Source organism: Sinocyclocheilus rhinocerous, unplaced genomic scaffold, assembly GCF_001515625.1.
Source record: "Sinocyclocheilus rhinocerous isolate Xijiao unplaced genomic scaffold, SAMN03320098_v1.1 scaffold449, whole genome shotgun sequence".
Classification (NCBI taxonomy): domain Eukaryota; kingdom Metazoa; phylum Chordata; class Actinopteri; order Cypriniformes; family Cyprinidae; genus Sinocyclocheilus; species Sinocyclocheilus rhinocerous.
Window position 1 is genome coordinate 698,717 of NW_015652285.1, and position 22,589 is coordinate 721,305.

Consider the following 22,589-nt stretch of genomic DNA (forward strand, 5'->3'; position numbering starts at 1 on the left):
GCATGTATGTGCCAGCTGGTGTTCCTGAAGCCGTAAGTGTGGGTGTGCGTGTGTGTCTGTTCCTCTTCCTCTCTGGGTGACCCGCTGTTCTCAAGAAAGCTGACCTGACTGGGAAAACAAAAGCTGCACTCTTATTGACCCAGTTCACACTGGTGTATAAATCTGATTGGGCGACAGATTCTTTTACCTTGCACTTGTTGTAAAGAATGTACGGTCTGGGTTCAACTTGAAAGAAACCGGAAATATTTTGTGATCACTCTTAAAAGGGTCTTTGTTTAATCTCATACTGTGTCTAGAAGCTTGTTTACCCAAAGTGGTCAATCGGTAAGAATCCAAAGAATTATCATGTCTTACGCTCATTGGACGCGTCTTATCTGGATTCTGATTTTATGAGTCCATTCTAACTGACAGCATACCAGACAGTGACAGACATATTTGAGAAGTGATTAACTTTTATGTGTGAGAAGCACTCTGCTCACAATGGACTTCACTTTATCCTTTGCATTGCACAAGCACACCACGTAACCCCAAGTTAAAACTGCACTCTAGGTCATGCTTCTCTCAAGAGCACCGGTGACAAGTTCATCTGGAAGACAAATTAGTGCTGGAAGCATAGAAGGAACTCTGTACACATTCGAAATTGTTCCTATTCAGAGCAGGATCAGATTTGTTTCTTTTTTGGTGACCCCTTTTCTTAATGGCAGTTCAAAACTTTCTCAGTACAAATAAGTAGTTTAAACGTGATGTCATTTTTTTCCATGTTAAAATACAATATGCTATCCAAGTTTAACACGCAGAGACAACTATAGGTAAGGTTTTGATGGTTATCAAAACATTGCTCTGTTTCAACCAACCTGAGATAGTGACATTGACTCAACCAATGGTGTGAGTTTGCAGCAGGACTATCCACTTGGTTGACCAATGGTTGACAGGGAAATGTTTAGGGAACCTGTTTGAAATTGTTGCCATTACTTTTGCAAATCAGTTTGGTGATGCCGATTCACTTTTGCACCACTAGTGTCAGCAAACACAATTCGCAATCTGTTCAGTGAATGAGAGTGCAGTAATTGTTTTGGCATTTTTGTTTGGTGCCGCAGTGGCACAGATATTACACACTTAACATTTAAAGGGGTCATATGATGCGATTTCAATTTTTCAAGCTCTTGGTTACAAGCTCTTGGTGCATAAAGAAGATCTGTAAAGTTGCAAAGACTAAAGTCTCAAATCCAAAGAGCCCCTTTAATAACAGTGATGCCAGTGATTTACTGTTAATCATCTGTCTGCCAACAGGTTGGCAGTGCTATCTAATAAAGACTACAAAAACAACACTCATCTAGCTTCATCAAAAAAAATCCATAATTTTTTTCTCCCCCACACAGGGATCGCTGTCTTGCAGATAAAGCCATTTGATTAACAATGTTTTTTTTATTACATAGTTAATCTGTTTACACAAAATATGTAACAATTTAATTTCAAAAAGTATTCAAAAATGGTACAGTATTTGTTAACATTATTTAATGCACCATGAACTAACATGAACAAACAATAAAGATATAATTTTTATTAACTAACATTTTTAAAGATGATTTAAAATATATATTGCTCATTGTTAGTTCATAGAAGCTAATGCATTTATTAATGTTACCAATGGGACTTTATTATAAAGTGTTACTTATCTAGTTCACCCAAGAATTTGAATTTTGTACATTATTTACTTACCTATTCTGATGGTAAAAAACATGAACAATTTTTGAAGAATCTGTTTTTTTTTTCTTCTAATCTCTTTTTCTGTCTTGTTTTCTCGTGATCATGACAAGAAGAAAAAACATTCTTCTAATCAATTCGGTCATCCATATTCCACTTAGAAATTTTGTACTTCTAGATCAGGAAAAAACTACAGCATTATGAGATCTCAAGAAAACTGTTATTAAGATTAAAATAATAATAATAAGATAAAGAGTCAAGTTCTTAAGAAAACAACTTTTGCTATGTTGAGGTCACGAGAAAACAGGAACATAATGCAAATAATGCAAACAAAATTCTTGGGGGAACTAGGTTAGTAACACTTTACAATAAGGTCCAATTTGTTAACATAAGTAAATGCATAGCTAATATTAACTAACAATGAGCAATATATAGGCTATTTTAAAGCATTTATTAATCTGTTAGTGAAAACATTGTTAGTTCACCCTGCATTAACTAATGTTAACAAATCCATCTTTCAATAATGTAAACTTTTAAATTAACATTGACTAATATTAATAAATGCTGAACAAGAAAAAATAAAAATGCATGATCTCTTAGGGCTTCCGTACTTGACATGGGCGTGTGGCGTCACAGGGGCTGCGAGAATGCAGGTAGGTGGGTTGTCCAGTCAGCTCAGAAAGGCTTTAGGACCCAGAAGATTTCTCGTGTCCTCCCGCTCCGTCTTTTTCATCAGTGAGGCTCCCGGATCACTCTCATCAGTCGTGGCACCGGCGCGAGGACTCTTCTCACTCTAAAGCGGGAAACTTTCATCCACCTTCCAACCAGGATCCCATGTAGCTATCGGAACGGATCAGTTTTACAAACTGAAATGGCAAGAAGGTATACGTGAGAAATGCTCTTTAGAGAAAAAGCTTTTTGGAGAGTAAATGATTAGGAAGGAAAAAACAAAACAAAAAACAATTGTGGTTCATGGTTGCAGGTGGGTCGCGTTTCTAGAGCGGTTCCTCTGCTGCTTGTTCGTCGCTCTGTCACCGGCTGTATCGCAGAGGAGAGGTGAGCTGGACCACTGGCACTTTTTGGAAAGTCGAGAGATACAAACTTTATTATCTGCTACAGTAACTGATCAAATACAGCAGAATGTACAGCATATCGCGTGAAGGCCCATTTTGTCTTTTTTTAAGTTCACTCTAGTTTACCTGTTGGGTATTAATGACGCTTTTGAGTCTATCTATCTATCAATCATCTTTTGCAACAATAAGGAATTGTTTTTCTGCTTGCACACTCGGGCCAGAAATTGCAATTCCCCCACCCACCCCAAATAAATAATATTTTAAATATATATTTTATTAAATTAAATGCTACTTAAAATATTGTTTCATTAAAATACTTTAAAAATCACAATAAATCTTTTTTTTTTTTGCAAATTCAACATAACATCTATCTATCTATCTATCTAATTTTGATTTCCTGGCGTACATGTTATCAAAATATTTTGACAGGTTCAGAATGTTTTTTGTGTAAATTAGGTCTGTTTAATCTTCCTCTTTGCTATATTATTAGACAAAGACCTTAGGCCAAAATTTGCTTACAGATTGCTTTCTTCCATCCGGTGTCTTTCTCGGTGATTTTGTGAGCATTAGCCTGACCTGTTTGAAGTTTCTGCAGTGGTTTGTGGGATCTGCTTAGGCCATACAGTAGTTTTGGAAGTGATGGAGTGTCTTCCGATGTGTATCATTCTGTCATGACTTAAGTTGCAGACCATTTAATTAAGAAAAGGTCTGTACAGCTGTCATGTGTGGCAGGCCTGTAACCGAGAGAACTAAGAAACTGAGAACCTCTTTATAAATATTTGATTGACAGGGATCACTGTTGCTGTCGTTACATTAAAGAAGGATAATAGACAGACTTGCATCAAGGTTTGTGGGTGTGCCATCTGCATTTTTGATTGAGGCACTAAAATACTTGAGTGTTTCATCTCAATTAATAGATACCTTGAAGGACCGTTTCCCTGGTTGGATTTATGGGATTTATGATTTTGGTAACAAAGAGCTCAACTGTTCACTGTGTGACTCCATGTCAATGTCAGTTTGATCGTTTTATAGCTTTATAGTTGAGAAAGAGCCACTCTGTAGTTTAAATTACCACAGATCAGTTTAATTTTGTTTAAGAGACTGATATTGTGTTAGGACTGCCTGAGTCCAAACTGCTTTCTTGCCTCATAGTGGACTTTTCGTTATGTTGCTCTTTGACTGATCGTGGCCTGAGGCTGCACAGCATGCCGGAGGAGAACAGCTGTAAAAGGACACCCAACTGGGATATTTAATCGCTGAGTGAAATTATGCATTAAAAATCACAGCAAACAAGGGTTCCCACCTGCTGTATATGGATGCCTAAGCAATAGGAGGCAGGAAAGTCCTGTTGAGAGCTCTGTGGTTGCATGAAACAATACGCTTTTACCCAAAACAAAGCTCTGAAACCTGGTGACCAAATAACCTCCATGACCTGTTCTCTGTGCAGTGCTTTAGTTAGACCAACTTTTAAAGTTACAAACCCGATATCATATTTGAAAATGGTTTTATACAATAGTTCTATAAACATAAAAGTTAATACTGAGTAACTTATTTTAATTTGGCAAGAGGTAAAGGAACGTTAGTTTGTATTTTTTGTGTTTTTATTATTTATTTGGACTTTGGTAATTCTGACACCTCTTTGATTGCTGATTCTTCATAACTTGTCATCAGTTAATATCTCATCGGTTTCTTGTTGGATTGATGATCTCATAGCATTTACATCCCCTCCACATTAGCTTCAGAAAATAGCACTAACTTTGTGTTGCATTTCCATTATGGAATAATTTATTGTTGAAAATTTGTTGATGAGGTTAAAAAGGGTGGATTAAACATGATATGACATGATGACTTTAAATGCAAGTTCTGATGCTAGATTTATGTTAACTGCCTAAAAATGTTTTACTGAGTCCTTTGAACACCCACATGCACTAACATATGTGTTAATCATATTTTAAAATCAATGGAATGCCATTTTCATGACACAGATAACTTAAAAGTCCATGAGTTTTCATTTACTTTTTACACATATGACCTATGGTATGTTTGATGAAAGGGCGTGATCCATGTGTGAAGCGTGACCAGCATTCTTGTACGTGAATGGCAGTGCCTTTTTAAAAGAAGAGTTCAACCAGAAGTTAATTAGGTTACACTTTATTTTAAGGTGTCCTTGTTACAGTGTAATTATACATTTAAGTGCTGAGTAATATTAATTAACTATATGTACTTACTATATGGTTAGGTTAGGATTAGGGTTTGGCGTATAGGGTTACTTGCATGTAATTATGCATAATTAATTGTTATTATATAGTAAGTAACAAGGACACCTTAAAATAAAGTGTTACCATTAATTATTTTGTCATTATTTTCAGATTTGCATGCTTTTAATGGTGCTTGTTTTTCTTTTCTGGAGCTTGGCAGTAAAAATCAACATCCACTTTTTTTTGTGTGGACTGTAACTACATTTTCCCTTTTGCATTACCATTCTTTTAGAAGAAACTAAAAGTGCAGAGGGACATTCTTGATTCTGTCCTGGTTCAGCAACTCCTGTGGTTTCAGAAATCCACAGATTTTCCAGTCAATAAACAGATCCACTTATAGCTGAGTCTTTTTCCCCACTCAGACTCTAGTGGGGGCCCATTTCTCTTGCTGAGAAGTGTTGATGCAGAGATGTGAATTGGAATTTTCTTTAACCCACCTCTCCTTTTCCAGGGGGACAGTGGAGACGGCATTATCCTGTGAGCTAAATGGGCTGTATTTAACCCACTTTGTGAGAATGGGAGCCCTTGGGATCAAGAGATGGCTAAAGTGTGTGTGTACGTGTGTGTGAGAGAGAGAGGGTCAGTGAGTGAGAGAGAATGTGTTGGTGCACTTCTCATGTACCTCATCAGTACAAAGAGTCTGGATTTGTCATTAAACTGGAGGCATTGTGATATGGTAACAGTTGATGCAGAGGATTTACAAAGTTGTCAAGGAGACTAATAGCTCTCATTTCTTTTTTTCCACTCTTAAAATTTTAATGAAAGCACTCCAAACATGTCTATCTTTAGCCATTGCATGTGTTTTGGATATGTAAATGTTCATAGTCCATACTCCATGTGATGTTCTCACAATATTAATAATAAATTAATAGTTCATGGGTTGCATGGTAGATATTAGCAATTTGTTTGAATTCAGTTTCTTTTTAATACAAATTAAGGATCGAAAATTTTATGAGAGGAAAAACTCTCAACATCAGTGGTTCTTAAATGGTTTTCCTTCAGGACCAAATTTTATAACATCAAGCAGTGACCCAACACAAAATTGTTTATCACCCAAAAGTAAACAAAAAATGTTGAGATACTTGGAATGCACAGAGAATATACTTCCTCTCCCACAACATTCAGCAATTATGTTGCTATTTTTCATGGTTAATGTGTTTAGCTAGACAAATTAACCCAGCAATGACCTACAGTATATGCAATGAGGCATATCTCACACCTCCACATAAAAATATATACCAAAGATTGAAAGTTCATTTAGTAGGTTTGCCTGCTGTGCTGCCTGTGGCTTTTTGCCTCATAAAATTTGAAACCTATGTAGGCTACATATGCAACACAGACTGGGACTTTATTGTTTGGAACAGTCTAGCAAACTTATCGAACATTGTGGTGTTCGAGGCAATTCATTTTATTGTGATCTAGGGTCTAGGCTAGATATGGGTCAAAATGAACTCTCTTTGTTTGATAATTAGACAAGCACTTATCGACCAATGAACTCAAAATCGCCAAACAATGTCTTATCACTAGTCTTGCAGATTTGCTTTAAATAGATGCATGTTTTGGAGATGTGATAGCATGCCAGCTAAAATGGTGGGGACCACACTGATGAATAGGAACTGACTGCGACACATCTGTGTTTTACAGCACAGTGTTGTAATCTATTTACAGTAATCCTGCAAGAACAGAGGGTACTGCTAACATTCAGTGACAGGAATGAGAACATATGTTTCTTCTTAATGCTTGGCATCTTTACATTACCACACAATAGTTGGGGGGGGGTGGGGGTTACAGGGTGTGTATTATAGCATGCATAATGTCCGAGATCTAGGGCAGATGAGATCAGGAGTGTAGTATTTGTAGCAGGTATGTAAGTTATTATTTTGTTTGATACATTTAATTTAGAACCCAATTTGTTTATTATACAGATCATCCCTAGAAAAGAATCATAACCTTAAAGAAATAGTTCACTCAAAATTGAACATTTGATAAGTGTTTACTCACCATCAGGCAGTCCAAGATGTAGATGAGTTTGTTTCTTCATTGGAACAGATTTGGAGAAATTTAGCATTACATCACTTGTTCACCAATGGATCCTCTGCACTGAATGGGTGCCGTCAGAACGAGAGTTCAGACAGCTGATAAAAACATCACAATTTCTTACGATGAAGAAACAAACTCAAATACATCTAGGATGGCCTGAGGGTGAGTAAATTTTAAGCAACATTTCATTTTTGGTGAACTATTGCTTTAAGCAACTTGTTGGTTAAAGACCTGTTGGTCATGTTTTTTTCTTTTTTGGCTGCTGGGTCGCCATTTAAACTGGTTTCTTTAACTTTATTGGGTCACAAAGTTGAATTTGCTCTTTGTTTGCTTGGCACAATGAGCTATCAGCTGTTCCACCAGTGCATTTGTGTCCTCTCAATAAAAGCAGGTGTGCGCTGTGGCTATTCATGAGGTCAAAGCTGAAAGGTCTCTCATTTTGGTCCAGTGCCATAAATGCAGCTCTGTCTAAATGATATCTTCCTGAGACAATTAGATCTATTCTAAGGCTTGATTTAGTGATCTTCAAAGCTTTTTGAGCTTTAAACCACAATTGAATTCTAGAAAGTATTTGCAGACATGTACTACCGGCTCATACCACTAGATATTTTGCTTTGATCTGAATTTGCTGTAGCATGTCCTCTTCCTTTTTCAGGGTGAGGCTGTAAGCGCTAGCAGCTGTTGTTTGTATTTTTTTTGTAGCATCTGTCCTTGGTCTCTGAACCTCTTGCTTTCACACTGAGCTTCAGCAATTTAGTGCCAAAAACCAATAGGCAAACCATAATTACAGCTCTTAGGTCATGAAAGGACGATTTGTATGGACTGCACCCTACTATCGTCATGGCTAATATGCCACTGAGCGGCGCCTGAGTGCTCCTGAAATCCTTCCTGCCCAGGTTGAAACCCTTACTTTTTTCACTCCCTTCACCTGTAATTGTGACAGAAGTTTACCTCTATAGCGTTATTTGACAAATGACAGGCCAAAGGGTTCTGTACACATCTCAAATTCCCCCGAAAATGTGCCTGTGGTTTAAAGGCGTTAAGGGCAAATAGGAAAAGTTGACTTTTGGTGAAATTGCATTATTCTGACATAGACACTGTGTGTACTTTTATTGTAAGGTGTACTATGTAATAGATGATAGATTGACTTCCTATTTGGGTTTTACAGACAGTATCTTGCTTTAGATTGGTGGGGATGGGGACAACTGCACGTTATCTTTATTACTGTCTGTTTTCATTGGTGTAAAGTTGCACTTCAGTGGATCTGAGGGGGGTTGGAAAGATTTTTGGCTTGTCGCTTGTAAGCCGGGAGGAATGATGCTTAGGAGATATCTTGTCCATTATTTAATGTAACTTTTGTAAAATGTAACATTTTAGTGGGTTTAAAAAAAGAAAAGAAATTAGTACTGTTATTCAGTAAGGATTCATTACATTCTAAGACTTTTACATTGTTAAAAAATGTTCTGAATTCTTTTGAACTTTCTATGCATCAGAGAATCCTAGAAAAATGGTGTCCACAAAAATATTAATCAGCTCAACCATTTTTTTTAACATTGATAAAAATAATACATGTTTCTTGAGCACCAAATCAGTATATTAGAATGATTTCTGAAGGATAATGTGACAAATTCAGCTGCTGAAAATTCAGGAATCAGGAAAATAAATATAAAAAAATATGGTGAAACTGTATTTTTGATCAAATGCAGCCTTGGTGAGCATAAGAAACATTTAAAAAATCAGACTCTCAAATTTAGTCTGATTGTACAGTTTTTTTTTTAAATGGGTAATTAACGAAGCCTAGGGCCAACTGAAAATAATTTATACAGTTTTCTTATATTTCTCTGTCTACACTCATTTTTCAATTTCTAAATGACAGCTGGCACACGAGTACTGTTTTGAATAATTCAAAACAGAACAATTTTATAATTGTTCACTATAAAAATGTATATGTGTAATTGCAATAGATGAGAGCTGAACTTGCCTGAGCATTTCAAGGTGATAATTTTGATAGTGATTTAGTGAGAATTTCATGGCATCCAGACGTGATTGTGTAAGTATTTTCATATGCAAGTGAATAACTGCTGACTCAAGGACTGTGGGATTATAGCTTTAAAAAAATCTATATTTTTCAGCCTTTTGATCAAAGAGCCATTGTTGCAAAGGACATTTAAAATGTTAAATGCGAAAGGAAAAATGTAAAAAAATAATGAATTGAATGAACTAATTGTTTGACTTTTTGAAAAAGATGATTAATAAAAATAAACTAAGCCATTTTAACGAATCTTCAAAAAAAAAATCTCTGTCCTAATGAACTTATCAATTTAGAAATGTAATCAAACTGCATTCAAATTATTGAAAAATATATAATATTGGTTAATTTTATATATACAACAAAATAACATATCATAAATATACAATATACATTTACATTTAGACATTTAGCAGACGCTTTTATCCAAAGCGACTTACAATTGGGGGATACATAAAGCGATTCTTCTTAAAAGAGGCAAACAGATACAGGAAGTGCTTGTAATACCAAGTTTTTAGACATTGTTCAAATAAGTACACGCTAGAAAGAGAAGGAATAGATAAAGAGATACAATTTTTTTTTATTTTTTATTTTTTATTTTTTTATGATGATGAAGTCAAGTAGCTTCGAAACATGAGTTTTCAGCTGTCACTTGAAAATGGTCAGGGATTCAGCATTCCGGATAGGGGTGGGAAGATCGTTCCACCAGCCAGGAATGGTGAACGAGAATGTTCTGGAAAGTGATTTTGAGCCTCTCTGTGATGGTACCACGAGGCGTCGCTCACTAGCGGATCTCAGACTTCTGGAGGGGATGTAGATTCGTAGTAGTGAGTGGAAGTAGGCGGGTGCAGAGCCTGTGGCTGTTCTATATGCAAGCATCAATGTCTTGAACTTGATTCGAGCCGCAACCGGTAGCCAGTGCAAGGAGATAAAGAGAGGTGTAACGTGGGTGTGGTCGTACCGCTGCATTCTGAATCATTTGTAGAGGTTTGATTGTGCTTGATGGAAGTCCAGCCAGAAGAGCATTGCAGTAGTCCAGCCTAGAAATGACAAGGGCCTGGACAAGAAGTTGTGCAGCATGCTCCGTTAGAAAGGGCCTGATCTTTCTGATGTTGTGCAATGCAAACCTGCAAGATCGAGCGGTCTTTGCAATGTGGTCTTTGAAGGTCAGCTGGTCATCAAAGGTTACACCAAGATTTCTGACCGAAGTTGATGGGGTATATATTGTTGATGGGGTAATATCAACAATATATATTATATATTACCCCATCAACTATTACTATGTAATAGTTGATGGGGTAATATATCGCACAACCCTACCTAACACTTTCTTTATGGCTCTGACATTTTTTTCCAGTAGGAGATATATGAAATATGATTGTGCAGATAGTCATCTCGGCAGTAGGGGCTGCCAACAGGAAAATGGTTTCCATGCCTATTGCCTACCAGGTGTAGATTTGTCAGGCAAAAAGCGTTGTTTGGCCCTTGTGTGAGAAGTACGATCCCCTTACCTGCCACTTTATCCTCCCACCAGCTTAAGAAGTGTTTACATGTCCCAAGTAACAGTCTGCTGAACGCAGGGCTGCATGAAACAAGATACAATGTCCCACGAAATCCATACCAGTGCCTTTATTCTCATGAATGAAAGTAGGATTTGAATGACCACCACTGTACACCACACAAGACTATTAGGGCAAAGGCCAGTGAACTGATACCTTTAGTTGCTCCAAGCAATTCAGCATCGATTGCTGCTCTATATGTGCTTGTGACTTTTCTCAATATGGGTTTTTCTTTTCTTTTTGTAGATTCTCTGTTTATAAAATAGGGTTTTAATGCTGTTCACTCTCAAGTCTTCCTTGATGTAGCTTTTTGAAAGATGATGTTTGGAATTCCCTCCTTTCATTCATTCATTCTTTCACTAACTGCAGTCCACGAACAGTTCTCTTGTTTCACCCCACATAAATCTTTCTCCCCAATGGTGTGAAAGACGTCTGTCCCCTGGACAGACCATCGAGAAACAAAACAGATTTGCAGAGGTCCTTTACTCAATTCTGTCTCTCCTGAGAGTTCTGGGAGTGGGGGCTGAGGTCAGATATGGGAGACAGTATCATTCATGCTCTTTAGTTGTCAGAGGAAGAATGCAATGAGACTTAACACTTTAAAGGCCCTCTCGAGGCAGGTGCAAAAACCTTGTTTTCTATAGCAACACCTTTTTCTATAGGAGGTCACATGAAATGGCATTAAAGGATCCTCTCAGTTCTCACTGCTAGAGCGGCTCTCTTCTTTAAGTTGACAGCTAGAGGCGTGTTAAGGCATGTACAAATATTGTGCTGTGAGCATTTTCTCCCCTTCTCTGATTTCAGGAGTGGTGAGTCAGGGGTGTGTGGGTTTTGCTTGGATGATTGTTTAGTTTGAAAGGAAGTTGATTTATTTGAAGACTTGAGGGACATGTTAAAGGGATAGTTCACCAAAAACATGAAAATTCTGTGGTTAGTTGCTTACCCTTATGTCATTCCAGACCCGTATGACTTTTTTTTTCATCTGTGGAAACCAACATGACGATACTTTAAAAAAAAAAATTACTTTTGTGGGAACTGATATTTTTTTTTTACATAGATTTTTTTTGTAACATCATAAATTACTTTTGATCAGTTTAGTGCATCCTTGTTCAATAAAAGCTATTTTATTTATTTATTGCAAAAAAAAAAAATCTTACAGACCCCAAAACTTTAAACAGTAGTGTATATATTGTATGACCTCACAAGCCTTGAAATATAATACATGAGTCATATGGATTGCTTTTATATTGTTATTTTATGAAAGCTTCTGTCCCCATTGTAAATACAAAGAGAAGAGTATGGAAAATAGTCTTCATGTTTCCTTTTGTGTTCTGCAGAACAAAAAAAGTCAAATGGGTTTGTAAATGTACATTTTCATTTTGGGGTGAACGATCCCTTTAAGCGTGTCCATAGATGCCGAATCTGTTTATTGAGATGCATAAGGATGCATCTAATTTGCTAAATACAAACAGACTGCAGGGGCTGAAAGTAAGTAGTTCTAAGTAGTTTTCACTTTGGAGTTTATTTGTTAATTGCATGGGCTTGGATCAGCACAAAAGCCAAAGCATCACTTTGCTCAGCATGCTTGGAGACCGCAACTGTCCTGTCTCTGAGCTGGAACTGAAACAGTGTAGGAAGTCCTCCATTCTTCTCTGTAATGTAGGCCAGATGGCACAGTGCCATGCTTTGAGACATTCACAAAAAGGGAAGGGAATTAAGCCAATTGTGGGGTAGTTAGAACATTAGAGAGCCGTGAAAGATTTGCCGGTCCATTCCTTTACAAAGCTATGGAGTTATCCACACAACAAGCCATCATTCTGGAAGAGTCAACAGTTGACTCTCTTGTTACAGTGTTTTTGGCTGAAATTTCCCAAGCTGCTTTGCTGTACAGTAACTTGGTGGAGTTCATTGAAGTGCTTCAGGTTTATAATGCCTTTATGCAGCAGTTACCCTGGCTACATTTCTGCATGCTTGAAAATTACAGTTTAGATAACAGGTTGCATGATAGTTGACGTTTTCCATTGCCCCAAATCCAGTGCTTGTAAGCCAAAGCCTCCAAATTTGGAGCGTTAGATTTTTTTTTTCAACCTCCCTAGCAGTGTTATACAATCTTTGGCACTGCTTTTTCTTGTGTTCTGGAATTTTATGCAACTGATGTCTATTTTGTCCTTGAGTTTTCTTTTATCCCTTTTATGAACTATAATGCTGTGTAAAGTAAGACCCTATTCATGAGACTGTTTCTTTGGATTTGCTGATTTATTTGTGCTGACTGTAGAGAAGAACTGCTTTAAGTTACTGATGAGCTCCATTACTAGAGAAGTTAGGATTGAGAACTGAATCATTTTCAGGATGTTCGGATTTGTTAACATTTCTTGAACATCTGATTTTATCTGCTGATGTTGACAGGATACAGTTGTATAATATTCCTACATTATTTTCTGATTCTAGTGTTTCATATCAAAAGTTATTGTTTAGATGAGCTGTGAGTATTATTATTAATATTCAAATTTAAACAAATAGACGCATCTTGCTGTTGCGTTATTTTTGCAGATTGCACACAACAAGAAATATACAGTGTAGTTCAATTTGCAAATTGAATGACTTCTGAGAATTCTCATAGTTAATAAATTGGCACTCATTTACTCTCTAAACTAAAAGTTGTATGTTTTTTCATATGCGACTTGAAATAAGTGTGTTTGTGTGTTACTGGTTGTTCATAAAAAAATGGAACTTAAAAATGCATTTCTAATATATAGGATGTTTTTGTCAAAATATATATCAACAAAATTTTATAGGCTGTATAGTGTAATACACTGTTTTAAAAAAAAAAATTATACTTTTATTCAGCAGGAATTCATTCAGTTGATCAAAAGTGTCAGTAAAGGCATGTATAATATTACAAAAGGTTTCTATTTCAAATAAACTCTGTACTTTTGAATGTTCTATTCATCAAAGAATCCTGAAATTTTTTTTTTATCACTATTTCCACAAAAATATTAAGCAGCACAACACATGTTTCTTGAGCACCAAATCATTTTATTAGAATGATTTCTGAAGGATCATGTGACACTGAAGTCTGGAGTAATGAGGTCAGTCTGAGTTTAGGCCTGTAAGAATAGAGACCAGCTGGGTCAGGTCCATGTTGGTACCTGCTGACTGATGTCATGATTTTATCTAGCTTAGGATTTAAGGATGTAGATGAGTGTCTCCTATTCATGGGGTACATTTACTATGTCTACAAAACACACTGAGTTAATGCATGCTCTCCTGAGGCAAGTGTAACCTCAGAGATTTTTTCCTCAGATTATCATTATCAGATTATCATTCCTTTGCCCTTTTTTATCTTGAGTCGAGTGGCTGGAAATCTTAGAACCTTTTTGGAAATCGTCTCACGGAAAACAATGCGACCGGCGGTCTCTTTTCAGTCTGCCTGCCGCTTATTGCGGGACAGGCGCGGCTCGACTGATGAAGGGTCCCTTTGTCATGCTCAGTGGTCCTGTTGAATCTAAAGCTTCTGATGTTGCTTGAGGCAAGACGTCACCCCTTAGATAATTTCTTACTTCATTACACAGGATTACCATGTCAACTTAAAGGGATAGTTCACCCAAAAATGAAAATTCTGTTATTAATCACTCACCCTCATGTCGTTCCAAACCTGTAAGACCTCCGTTCATCTTCTGAACACAAATTAAGATATTTTTGATGCATTCTGAGAGCTCTCTGACCCTCCCATAGACAGCAAGAGTCCTTACACAATCAACGTCCAGAAACGTAGCAAGGAGATCGGTAAAATAATCCATGTGACATCAGGGGTTCAATCGTAATTTTACGAAGCTACGAGAATACTTTTTGTGCGCAAAAGAAAAAAAAATAACGACTTTATTCAACAATTCGTCTCCTCCGTGTCACCGTAGCGCCATTTTGGAGAGTATCCACTGAACGTAAACAGCGTATGCTATTCTGTGTCTTGAACCCCTGATGTCACATGGATTATTTTACCGATCTCCTTGCTACGTTTCTGGACGTTGATTGTGTAAGGACTCTTGCTGTCTATGGGAGGGTCAGAGAGCTGTCAGAATGCATCAAAAATATCTTAATTTGTGTTCCGAAGATGAACGGAGGTCTTACGATTTGGAACGACACGAGGGTGAGTAATTAATGACAGAATTTTCATTTTTGGGTAAACTAACCCTTTAAGAATGGTAGGTTATGGTTACATATGAGCATATAGAGATACGTTTGCTTCGGAGTTCTGTTTTATCAGCGCCTTAGACTTCTCTTAGTCATTCTTACAAACAAGCAAAGGGTCACAGTTGGTCCGCTAATCCTTAAATATTGGCTTTCTTTAACAGTCAGTCACCAAACAACAGGGATTAATTTTGAAGCCAGGACCGCTTCGTTCCCCATGCCGTAGAATTACATGCTAGCTTTGAGTCATACTTTCAAAGAATGTGTTTTGAAGTTGTACGGTTCGCATAATATCTGGGATTTTCCATAAAGCATAGGTGGGATTATGTCGATGTGTGTTTTGACATGACTGGGAATCCGTTTTGTGTGTTTCTAGCTCATTTGAGTGTCATTTGAACTCTTTTGGTTCACTCTTGTTTTGTATCAGTGAGTGAAGCTGTTTTGAACCTAAGAGGATAACCAGAGTTAGTTGAGTCATTTTCATTCAAGCATGTGTATACCAGGCCCACATAGTATTGTTTTAACAGATCCCTGTTCCAAAATGCTATCTACATCTTTGCTGGTGATTCATGAGCCTGGCAATGAACAGACAGCAGAATCAGAATGCAATGCTCTGACCACAACCGAATGTTGGAGTGTTTTTATTTCACCATTATTCATAATTCATACAAGATACAGTATCAGAAGTAGACTAAGAGTAATGCCTGCTTCGATATGTGAAGCTTGACATTAATACTGTGAAGCTGTTTGAAACAATCTCTATTGTACAAAGCGCTATATAAATAAAGATGACTTCAAATGTTGCATATATACATTATTGAAAAGTTAGGGGTCGGTAAGATTTTTTAAATGTTTTGAAAGAAGTCTTTTATGCTCACCAAGGCTGCATTAATTTGACCAAAAATACAGTAAAAAGAGTAATACTGTGAAATATTATTATAATTTCAAATAATTGTTTTCTGTTTTAATATATTTAAAATTTAATGTCATCATGTGTTGGCAAAGCTGAATTTTCAGCAGTCATTACTCCAGTCTTCAGTGTTACATGATCCTTCAGAAATTTTTTATTTTTTATTTATTTATGCATTTAGCAGACGCTTTTATCCAAAGCGACTTACAGTGCATTCAGGCTACACATTTTTTACCAGTATGTGTGTTCCCTGGGAATTGAACCCACGACCTTTTGCACTGCTAACGCAATGCTCTACCACTGAGCCACAGGAACATCATTCTAATATGCTGATTTAAAAAACAAAATCATAAATTAAAAAACACTATTGAGGCATAATTTGGAATTTAAGATTAATTGTGATTTTTTTTGTTCTATTGGTAGCTATCATTTTAACAGTTTGGCAAAAATGCTAATTATTCAATATTTAGACTGTTTTGTTTAATATCGCTGTAGTAAAAATGGATCATGAATGTTGGTCCATCACATCATATTAGGTGGTCCTTCATATCAAGAAATTTGAAAACTGGAATAGACAAATAATTTGTACTATATCAACATGAAAGTGACGTTGACATAGTATGTGATAATTGTAGTCACGCGTTCAGTGACTGTCTGGCCGCTTGTAAAGGGATCACAGGAGACTGACGCTAATACAAGTATAAACAGGGCCAAAGTCTCTGTTTTCAAAAGAAATTAGTATCTAAACTGTGGGATCTTTTCTAAATAGTTAATAAATAGGCTTGGCCTTATGAGTTTAAAAGGCTTTAATATGTTGGCCTTATTATTGGAAGTAAAAATTACAGACAGTGATAATTTAAAGACTCTAAACTTCTTCATCTCCAAAAAAATACAAAGAGAGTTTTATAATTTGTGAGCTGTACCTCTAACTAAAAGCTTGTCATTACATGGGAGTTCTCGCACAGTGGCTTTGAGACCATCAAAGTAAGTAAGTTAAGAGTCAGATTTTGTGCACACCAAAGGTGTGAAGATTAAATGATTCAAAATCATGATTACGGATCCATTGTTTGCTTCACAACTTGGGAACCATCCTAAATAAGAGCAATTGCTCAGTCTAAAAATGTCTGTCTTGTTCACCACCTTCTCTGTAGTGAAAATTAGTTATGTGCAGTAGCCTATTTTTATTCCTGTTTTGATCATAAATCAAATTGGAGGATCTGACATTTAAGACACATTGGGCTGTGTCCCAAATCTGTGGTAATGCTATTGACTAAACCTTAGCAAACCTAAAAAAAAAACTACAAATTGTTAGCTGCAAACCTTTTCCAGACCACATTATTTAGATCACTTGTAGATGGAGTAAACGATTCGTTATTCATCCTATACCACAATTTATGTTAACATCCCCATATGGAAAAATGGGTTGTTAATGTTTGGCTCTATCATTACAATGTTGTGGTGATAAAAGTCAAATCAGTTTTACTCACTGATTCACAGGGAAATGCCAAGAATGCTGGATATCTGGTTTGTGTATCAGTGAATGCCTACAGAAAAGTGAAGCTGTGGGCCCCTATTTCATTAGATATGACTACTTACAGGAATGTGAACAGGCACTGACAGACTTTAGAGATCTTAAAATGAAGCATCACCAAGAAACAGCAACAGATTCCATGTTTTACAGGTTCATTGGGTTTAGAAGGCCATTTTAGGTTTGAGATTTTTGCTTGATCTATGTCAGTTTTATGCAAGAAAGCCAAAGCCAATGTCAAAGCTAAAGTGATGTAAGTCTCATAAGCCTAAAACAATAGAAGTTCTTGGTTAATTTAGATGGATGGAGTTTGGTGATTAAGTGAACTGACTTGAGAAGCTGATTTGTGAGTCTTTTTTTTTATTTTAAACATTCATTAGAAAGAACCAGTTCATAAGAGTCATAAATTTGCAATCTCAGAACATGTGCTTCTAGAGAAGACACTGGTTTTGTGTTCAGGTGCATTCATGTTAAAGACGTATTAAGCCCAGTTCAATTGACGTTTACCATTGAAACCAAAGCTTAAAATCTGTCCTCTTCTTGTAAGTAGAATTCTGTGGCAGCATTGCTGTGTGGCCTAACCTTGTCAGGTGCCAGGGATTAGGTGTATTAAGTGCAGCCCTTTGAAAGTGACAATAGCAGGTTTGTTTGCGTCTCCTTAGAGGATCAGCTGAGCTCCACTTAGTGAAAACGCTCAGAGATAATCTGTCCTGCACCATTTTTCATTCGCATATAACAAATATGCATTTCCTTTTGCAGTTTCTTGAAGAATGAACATTATTGTGCATAGTGTTTGTTTAATATAGGTGTTGTACTGTTAGATATTTATGGTGCCTTCTAAAATACCATTTTATGGGCAAAATCGAAGACAGCTTTGAATGTATCCTTCCTGGAGAATGCAATCCCACAATGCATTTCAATAGGTTCAATGGAAGCTGTCTTTGTAGACAGAGGTTTGCAAGGCAGTTTACTAGGCTTTGAAAGAGAGCTCTAATATCTTCTATTCATGTCTTGGATCTGATGTTGCCTCTTATTTCCTTGGGTTTTACATAATAACAGGCAATATATTCATAGAGCAGAGGAAAAAAAGCATGTCACCACATGCTTACATTTTTGATCGACAGCCTCTGCTCAGTCTTAAAATTTTGCATAATTTGTACCACCAACTGCATTTTTATGTTATTAAGCATTCTCTGACCACGGAGTGCACACACACACACACACACAAAAAGGAGGGTTAAATATTACATTTTTGTTTGTGCTAGAAGGATGCATGTAGATTTATGCTAAATTTATAAAATAAAGAAGGAAAACCGGTCAAATTACTAATTAAAGAAATATTCTGAGAGCACTGTACTGAACCCAAAAAACTTCTAAATACCCTTAAACCATCATTAAATTTTTTTTTTGATAACTTCAATTAAGTTAATTTATCTTACTCCATTAGCAAATAGTTTTAGACTATTTTAAACAGAAATTTACAGGAATTTTTCTTCAATTTACACTACAATTGGGAAAATACAGCTTGCCAATGGGGTTAAAAAATAAATATATTCAAGACATATTCTGTAATGGATGCCTTGCAGTGTTAAATCAGTAATCAAATACTTAAAAAAAAAATTGTTTATGTGACATTAATGACTTTTCATCATTATGAAAGCATAAGCTTGGGAGCCTTTAAGACGCTGGAATAGTTGTGAACTCAGTAACCTCACTGAAAATCCATGGCGCGAGTACCTGTTTCTAGGACATTATGTAAAGGATTAATGCATGTCCTGACCCTCAGGCTGAATTAAGTTTGACATTAATTAATGATTATGTGAAACCTCTGGTCAAGAGAAAGCAAATCATCTGAATGAACAAAGAAAGCTGCTCGAGACATTTTAAGTCTCAGTTTGGGCACCACTATTGGAGTAAAAAACATTGTTCATGTATTTGTTTGGTTACCAGAGTCTTGCCAGGATCTGTTTAATCTGATTTGATACGGCCTTTTACGAGATGGCAAATGTTAGGGAATACATGGACTTCACTTCTTCCAGCCAGAACTCTGTAAAATGTGTCTGGGCTGCCAGGAGCCACAGTAGGAAGATCTCAATGGATTTGAACTTTAGCGGGCACTGGCCGTCTTCCAGGAGTTTAGATGCATCATTCACATTGAGGTTAGAATCATAGCAGCGACAAATTATTCCTCAAAGTCAGGGGAGTCTTGTATTTTTGCAGATTTGTGGTGGGACTTTCTCTGGAGAGCAGAGGGAGATACGTGTTGACCTGACAGTGAAGAGAAACGCGAGACTCCTAAACTGTGATCCTGTCAGGTTTAGCTCCCCTCAACCCAACAGCGGTATCTGCCCACATTCCTGCCATGCATTCTGTTCGCCAGTCTGCCTTCTCTTACAGCACTATTCAGTTACACAATGCCATTCAATACACCTGATCTTTGCTAAACAGACTTTTGGATAGTTACTGAGGAACTTATTTAGCCGAATTCTCAACCACATGCTAGCAGCAGCCAGAATGTCTCAATGGTCACGGTTACACTACCTAGAGGCAACTTTCTCCATTAGCTTGTGTTGTATACCTCAGGCATCACCAAGACTGGTATCTTGTGAAAGAAATAAATCTAAATGGATTTGGAGCTAACAGCTTTTCATGTTTCTGTCGCAGGATAGCACTTCAAAGTGAGCAGTGCTCTGTTTTTTTGGGATGCTTTTCAGACTTTTTACTGGGTTTATATTTTTCCACAGTTTTCAGGAAGAACCATAAGTTACCCTCCAAAGCAGAAACAAACTTGAGCAAATGTTTAATTTGTTTTTACGTGAATGCAATTTGTGTGGAAAACATGCTTGGGTAGAAATCAGCTTTGTATATTTCTAGATTACACAAATGTCAGTGTTCCTGCATTCTGTGACCTTAGATCACATTGCATTTCACGCTACCGTTAAACAGTTTTTATGTAATTTTCCATTGGCTGCATGTATAAAACCAAAATTCTTTGAAAATCCACTTGAGCATTTTAATATGCTGCATATCTGTAAGTCTAGACTTGCAAGACTTTTAGATGTTTTATTTGTGTATCTACTTCAGTAAACTGTATTAACAAAGATGACATTGGAATAATTTCAGTGAGTCAGTTCAAAACTGATTCAAAACTCTGATTCTGTGAATCCAACAGTGTTCACTGTTCTTTAAATGAGAGTTTTGACATATTAGTTATTTTGCAGTTATTTAGTTAAAGTAGGTTACTGTTCTTTATTGTTTGATAAATGGTCCATATAAAAAACTTTTTGCATTGTGCATTTTGAATTTCTACTTGGCAATAGTGGCTATTCTCTGACTGGAAAACATTTTATAAGCCAATTCAGAGCAAATATAAAACATATTGAGAGGTTAAAAATCTTACAATATATTGAGAAAAAATATATTCAATATTTGTTAGACTTTGACAACATCTTGAGAGATTTTGAGATGTAATGTATTTGCGCTGAGCCTCTGAGAAGGATTAAAAAGAAGCAAATAAATTGTTATAAATATTCTAGAAGTAATGATTAAACAGGGCATGCGCATCAGTCCGCATTGGTTAAAGGGGTCATATGATGCGATTTCATTTTTTCCTTTCTCTTTAGAGTGTTACAAGCTCTTGGTGCATAAAGAAGATCTGTAAAGTTGCAAAGACTAAAGTCTCAAATCCAAAGAGATATTCTTTATAAAAGTTAAGAGTTAGCCACACCTACCTAAAACGGCTCGTTCGAACACGCCCCCACATACCTACCTCACTATGTGGGAAGATTTGCATAAAGCCGCCCAAATGTTCACGCAAAGAAAGAAAGCATAACTTTTATTCTCGCTGTAGTATTGTTGACGCTGCAGCCATGTCGTGAAGACGCTGTGTGCTTCGTTGTGAAAGCGAAACCACTTTGTTTGGTCTTCCAAAAGAGGACGATATCCGCTTCGCCATGCCTAGAGCTGATCTGTGCTGGTCGCTGAGGAAATACATCAACTTAGTGCTGTGGATCGCCAGCACATTTTATGGAGGACTGTTTACTGATCCTGGGAGAGTTACGTTAGACTAAAATGCCGGCAGTTCTGACTCACGTAAGTACGTTTTCATTTAAAGGATTTGCCACTGATGATTCAAACGCGAGTTTTGGGCAGTGTGGAGTAGCACTTGTTGTTTGTCATTTCTCCGATCACAAATACAGACAGTCTGTCATTATCTGTACAAAACAACCTATTCAGAAATGTTTTGTTGCTGTTAATGTCTATGTTAATGTTAATGGCTGAACTGCAGTGAGAGTGTTTAAGCATTTTCCTGTTGCTTTGTGCCCTAATTAAATTATGGCTTCTAAAGTCCCTGTTACAAATTGTCTCTTGTGTACCCTGCGGTTGTTGCTTTTGTTTTATTTATCCCTTTATGAAAGATGCATTGTTTGAAAAGAAGGACACAAAGAGGTGGAGAGAAAGAGAGAGAGAAGGCCAGCTACCCATTACCTTTGATAAACCCCTTTGCTGTGGGGGGCCTGTCATACAGGGGCCTGATTTCTGTCCATTCTCATGTTGAACAAGTCCCTTTATATTCCTGCTGATTCATCTCTACTCCCCACCACTGCTCTGAAATGCTGGTGAGTATAGTGGCTGAAGCTCCAGCAAAGGTCAGCGTGAGAGGCCACTGCCCACCCCACAGGGTCTCCTTAGTAAAGCGCAGACAACGTCAGGAATGTGGCGGTGGACAATGAGTCCCCCTCTTACCTCAGCACCAGGCTGACTCTCTAAAGCATGCTCACAGTCAGGATACGAGATCAGGTTGAATCCCATTAAGTCACTTTTGTGAGCTTTAAAATGAGAAAACCTGCTGCATCCACCAAGCTTGGCACTGTGGCTTCAACCTGTCCTGATGTTGTGCTTTTTGTCTATCTATTTCTAATTATCTATCATTCTCTCTGTCTGTCCCAACCCCTTACAATTCCTTAGCCACTTCACGAAAAACTTTAGAAACCACTTAGCAACACCCTAGCAACCACCCAGTGCACCTAGCAACACTTTAGAAATCACTCAGAACACCTAGCAGCTATGGATGACCAAACCTGCAGAAATAATAAATAAAGAAATAACAGGAAAATAAAGAAATAAACAATAAACTCGATAAAAACAAATATAGTTCATTTGTAATAAAATTGAATCCTGAATTTATTTTTATGACCTTTTTCCTATATGTATTATTTTCTGTATTTATTTTTACATTTATATTTATTCTTTTTAAGTTTTATTTACTTATCTTATCATTTATTTTTATATTTATTTAT

At 36.8% G+C, this 22,589-nt stretch overlaps 1 protein-coding gene across 1 annotated transcript in view; it reads left to right on the forward strand.

Moving 5' to 3' along the window:
• The first annotated feature begins 2,453 nt into the window (after window positions 1-2,453).
• Window positions 2,454-22,589, forward strand: part of LOC107714390 (collagen alpha-1(XVIII) chain-like) — an 81,793-nt gene continuing 61,657 nt past the window's right edge. The window contains exons 1-2 of the mRNA XM_016520212.1: window positions 2,454-2,586; window positions 2,687-2,760. Coding sequence (XP_016375698.1) covers window positions 2,576-2,586; window positions 2,687-2,760 — 85 coding nt within the window. The 5' untranslated portion in view covers window positions 2,454-2,575. The remainder of the gene's footprint in view (window positions 2,587-2,686; window positions 2,761-22,589) is intronic.